Genomic DNA, 4944 nt, shown 5'->3' with positions numbered 1-4944 from the left:
GCGGCGATGAGGAGGAGGAGGCAGGAAGGCAGTGGGCCCAGGGAGGGGCCGATCTGGCCTGAACGCACCCGTTCAGCTCACCCGCCCGCCCTCGACAGCGCACGGTCCACGGGGCACACACGGTCCGAGGGCCCCTCCCTGCCGGTCCCCGTGCGCATGCCCGCTCCTGATACCCTCCGGGGGAGGCCCCGGACAGCCGGCCGAGTATGGGCTCCTGGGAACTGACCCATGTATGTGTCTCTTCTCTCTCTCTCTGCTCCACCCGTGCGCTGTGGTCTGCAGGTGGCCATTGCAGGTGCCCCAGTCACGGTCTGGATGGCCTACGACACAGGGTACACGGAACGCTACATGGATGTCCCGGAGAACAACCAGCTTGGCTACGAGGCTGGTTCCGTGGCCCTGCACGTGGAGAAGCTCCCCAACGAGTAAGGCCCGCCCCGCCCCGGAAGTGCGGCCTCGCCAAGGCCCCCACCTCTGCACCCCGCTCCTGCCGCTTCCTCCTCCTCTCTGCTCGAGCCTCGAATCCGCTCTCGCAGCCCTGTCTCCTCTCTGCTCCTCGTAGGAAGTGGGCACCTGGGTGCCCTGGGGGGGATGCCCTGGCCCTGCCCTCGGAAAGATGGAAGGAAGGTTCTAGATTTGCACCATTGCCCACGAAGCCACCATTCCCCCCGCCAGCATGTGGCCGGCTGTGGGTCCATGAGTTGGTCTTGAACATAAACAGTCTCCGTCTTGTGGGTTTTGACACTGCGGTTCAGGACCCAGGTCCACATGGTTGTGATACCTGCGTCCATCGGAGCGGCCCAAGTGTCCCGTGTCACACCATCAGCATTGGCAGCTGATTTCCTGAAAGCTGTTGCCATTTTGTGCTGCGGCTCTGTCCGAATGTGTGCCCGGGTCCCATGCCTTCATGCTGGGGTTCCCGTCACAGTCTGGGCCCCTCTTCCAGCGAGGCTGCTCTCTTTGGTCTGGAGTGTGGTCCTGGGGACACCAGCGTGCAGGCAAGCTTGGAACCTGTCCATCCAGTTCAGTAGCCACCGGCCATAAGCAGCCACTTACATTTAAGTTCACATTCACTCACATTCACTGACGTAACAAACCCATCGAGACATGCAGAGTGGTGGCTGTCGGGATAGGCGTGACTGCTGATGGGCATGGAGTTTTGCTTTGGGTGATGGAATGTTCTAGAACTAGACAAAGGTGATGTTTGCACAGCCTTGTGAATGCACCAAATGCCCTTGAACCATTCACTTTAAAATGAGAGAGTTTTAGGCTATGTAAATTTTATCTCAATAAGTTATTTTTAAAATCAAAATTTTAAAGACAGTTTCTTGGCCACCACCATCTGTTGCTGCCATCCTCGCTGCCCTGGGGCTAGGGACTCGGAGACTAACTGCCTCGGGGCGGGAGAAGAGGGACCCCCTCAGACCCTCGCCCACCTTGTCTTCCAGGCCCAACCGCCTGCTCATCCTGCACGGCTTCCTGGATGAGAACGTGCACTTTTTCCACACAAACTTCCTCGTCTCCCAGCTCATCCGAGCAGGAAAACCTTACCAGCTCCAGGTGGGTGGCTCCCAGACGCTTCCGGACCCCTCCCAGGACTGGCAGGGCGGGCAGTGGCAGTCAGGGCGGCATTACTTCCACTGTGCTTGCCACCTCTCCTGGGGCGTCTGTGGTCACCCTGCGCTGCCCGCCTCCATCCCTGCTCTGGACTCCCCGAGTCCTGATGTTTATTTGTCCTTTATTCAGCAATCACACGTTGGTCGCTCCCAGTCCCTGCTGCTGGGAGCACCGGGGGATGCGGGGGCGACGCAGCCAGACCCACCGCAGATCGGGGCCTGGTAGAGAGAGGCCAGCAGCACCAAAATTATCGCACAGGTTTTATTTTAAACCAGGAAGCTTGTTTGGAGGAACCGTCCAGGGTGCTGAAAGAATCTAGGTGTGATGTTACCTTGACTGGGGTAGCAGAGATGAATTTACTGAGAAGGTGATGTTTAAGGATGCCAAAGAGGGAGCAGGGGTCAGCCAGGCCAGGAGGGTGTGTGTGTGTGTGTGTGTGTGTGTGTGTGTGTGGACAGCAGATACGAGAAACTAGTTGGAGGGAACAGCTCTGGGACAGGAGGCCAGGGTGGTTGGTGAGGTGAGCTAAAGAGAAGTTGGGACCAGGACAGGGCCGGCTGGCTGGGGCCTCAGGAGAGGGGTGGGGCGGGGGCAGGGCTTCAGCAGTAAGGGGCGGGGCCTTGGTGAGGGCTTCGCTTTTGCGTTCAGGGGTTAGGTCTTGGGTGAGGCCCAGAGTCTTGACTGGATTTCATTCTAAGGATGAGACATGTCCAGGTCTGGGAGCAGGACTGACTGCTCTGCTTGCCATGTGACCAGCATCCCACTGGCCGCTCTAAAGACAAGGGCCCATGGGACATAAGCTATAGTCAGTTACACTGGCAAGAAAGGAATTGACAGTGGGGAGCGAGAGACCTAGTGGGTTCTGGAGTTATTCTGGAGGCAAGAGGGAGAGTTTATCATATGCTCCCACCATGACGTCCTTCTGCTTCCCAGATGCTTCCATGTGACCAGCATCCCACTGCCCCCACCCTTCCACGCCACCTCTCGAGGCCGTCGTAACTTAGGGTCACAGGGCAGGAGGCACAGGCTTCAGGCACCTGTGGCTGGGCACTCATTTGTCAGATGTGGCAGGCAGGAGGAAGGCAGCGCTCCCGTGGGGGTGAAGAGCTGTCGGAGCGCCCCTTGGCAGCCCGCCCAACCGCACACGCAAACAGGCTGGAGGCAGCCGCAGATCAGGGCAGAAGCCGGGTGGGACCAGGATGGACCCTCGAGTGTCCATCTGGGCCTGAAATCCTGAGCTGGGTAGCTGGGAACGGCACATTCTCCTACGTGGCCGTAGGTGGCAGGTCTGTTAACCTTGGGCCTTGTTCCCTCATCTGTGAAAGGGGCATGGTGACCCCTGCCTCCCAGTGGGGCCGAGTGGGGCCGTGAGGGCCAAACGAGTTTTTTCAGGAAAGACATTTAGCATGCGGGGCGGGCCCAGCGTCCTGGAAACTGACAGGTCGGGAACCTCCGTTGGGGATGGGAGCAGGGCTCTGAAGGAAGTGGATGGCGCCCGCCTTGTGGTTCAGACACCCTGAAATAGTTGGACTGGGAGGCTGGTGGCCCCAGTTTGTTCATGTATATAACATGCCAGGCACTGGGCTGAAGGCTCGGAGCACAGACCCTCTCTCTGCTCTCACAGCCCAGGAGGAGGAAGAAGTAGCCAGATGGTCAGCAGCCAAGGTGGCGTGAAAGGGTGGGGGCAGTGGGGTCTGTCCCGGGCAGTGCCGGTGCCCCAGGTGGGGAGAGAACACAGGAGCAGCAGGGCCTAGGAGGCCAGGTGCCGATGTCCGGGGGCTGGGGCGGCACAGGCCTCAGGGGAGCCTCCCTGGGCAGGAAAGGGGAGACAAGTGACTCGGGCAGGGTCCCTTGGTGCTACCAGCCCTGCCTTCTCTGTCCACCCAGATCTACCCCAACGAGAGACACAGCATCCGCTGCCCCGAGTCCGGTGAGCACTATGAAGTCACGCTGCTGCACTTTCTACAGGAGCACCTCTGAGGGCCCACGCTGCTGCGGCCGCAAGTTTAGAGCACAAGTGGCTTTGCTGCCGCCGCCGCCGCCAGGGGGACCAGGTGGGAAGGACCGAGTGGCCCCGCGGGGCCCCCTCGAGGTGCCGTCTCCGCTGCCCCCACTGGACGGCCCCACCCCAGGCCTGAGAGCCGCTGCCTTCGGCCCCGACGCCTTTTATCATTTTTTGAAATGCTCCTGGCTCTCCGCCTGCTGCTTCTCGGTTGCCAGGACAGGGCGACGAGGCTGACACCCACGAGGCACTTCCCAAAGCCATCCCCTCCTTGCCATTGTCAGGAGCCGAGGGCCCAAGCTCTGCTGGGCCCTGGAGAGGTGGGGTCCGCCTCCGCCCGGACGGCTGCCGCGCCCAGCACAGAAGCATGCCATCCTCCTCACCTGCCCACCTCCTGTTTGTGTTTTGTTTTGGGGACGTTTTTCCTAACTTAAAAGACAAAGCAACGGGTGCCTAAATCTAGAGTTGGAGTGTACCACTGGGCAGTGGGGTTCGGCCCAGCCAGCACCCGGTGAGCCCCACCTCCTCGGCAGCCAGGGCGGGAAGTCGTGGCCGGTGTACGAGGGCGATGCGCGTGCTGCGCCTGCCTCTGCCCGGCTCTAAGGCTCTGAACGCGTCCCGCTCCGGTCCCCGCTGGCCGGCAGCTGCCGCCCACTCCCCGGCCCTCCAGCCACCTGCCTCTGCCTGGCCCGCAATGGCCGGTTCCAGGGCTGGGAGGGGAGCCGTCCCCACCTCAGGATTATCCTCCCCCTTCCTTTCCTTCCCCGCCAACTTCTGCCAGGGGCACGCAGAAAGAAAAAAAAAAAAGAAAAAAACCCCACCAGAAACAAACACCTCTACGTATTATGGAAAGAAAATATTTTTGTCAATTCTTATTCTTTTATAATTACGTGTGTGAGAAGCAGGCTCATTAAAAGATTCCAGATGGACGCTCGCCGCCCTCCCGAGGCTCCTTCTAGGCCCCGGGCCGGGGCTGGGCCTTTCTGAGGGGCGGGGGCCGGGTGGTGACTGGGCCAGAGGCCGGGTGGTCTTGGCAGTCAGCCCAGGATGCCCTGGCTCAAAAGGGGGGTGCTGTGCCCTGGCCGGAAGGTGGCCCACCCCTCCTCAGAGTTGTCCAGCGAGGACGGTCCCAGCGGTCCTGATGCATCACGTCGGTACCCAGCATAGCACGTGGCGGGTGGCCTGGCAGGCCCCCCAGGCTTTCCCAGAGCGGCAGCCCAACCTGAGGAGCAGCACCCTGATTGACATGCTCGTCCAGTGGCTTGGCTCTGGTTTGGGGGTCAGGAAACGCCCTCTATGTTTGTCCTGATAGCCGAGAGACCTAG

At 60.7% G+C, this 4944-nt stretch overlaps 2 protein-coding genes across 2 annotated transcripts in view; one reads left to right on the top strand and one right to left on the bottom strand.

The window, feature by feature from the left end:
• DPP9-AS1 (DPP9 antisense RNA 1) overlaps window positions 1-268 on the bottom strand; it is a gene marked incomplete at its 5' end in the record, with an annotated part of 570 nt that extends 302 nt beyond the window's left edge. Inside the window, 2 exon segments of the mRNA XM_025043622.1 lie at window positions 1-4; window positions 7-268. The exon segment at window positions 1-4 is cut by the window's left edge and continues 302 nt beyond it. Of these exon segments, the coding sequence (XP_024899390.1) occupies window positions 1-4; window positions 7-268 (266 nt within the window).
• Window positions 1-4553, top strand: part of DPP9 (dipeptidyl peptidase 9) — a 34954-nt gene extending 30401 nt beyond the window's left edge. Inside the window, exons 17-19 of the mRNA XM_006904224.3 lie at window positions 283-425; window positions 1449-1560; window positions 3505-4553. Coding sequence (XP_006904286.1) covers window positions 283-425; window positions 1449-1560; window positions 3505-3597 — 348 coding nt within the window. The 3' untranslated portion in view covers window positions 3598-4553. The remainder of the gene's footprint in view (window positions 1-282; window positions 426-1448; window positions 1561-3504) is intronic.
• Window positions 4554-4944: the final 391 nt, after the last annotated feature.

Source organism: Pteropus alecto, unplaced genomic scaffold (genome assembly GCF_000325575.1).
Source record: "Pteropus alecto unplaced genomic scaffold, ASM32557v1 scaffold30, whole genome shotgun sequence".
NCBI lineage: Eukaryota > Metazoa > Chordata > Mammalia > Chiroptera > Pteropodidae > Pteropus > Pteropus alecto.
Note: the sequence above shows the minus strand (reverse complement) of the source record. Positions and strands in the feature narration are given on the sequence as shown.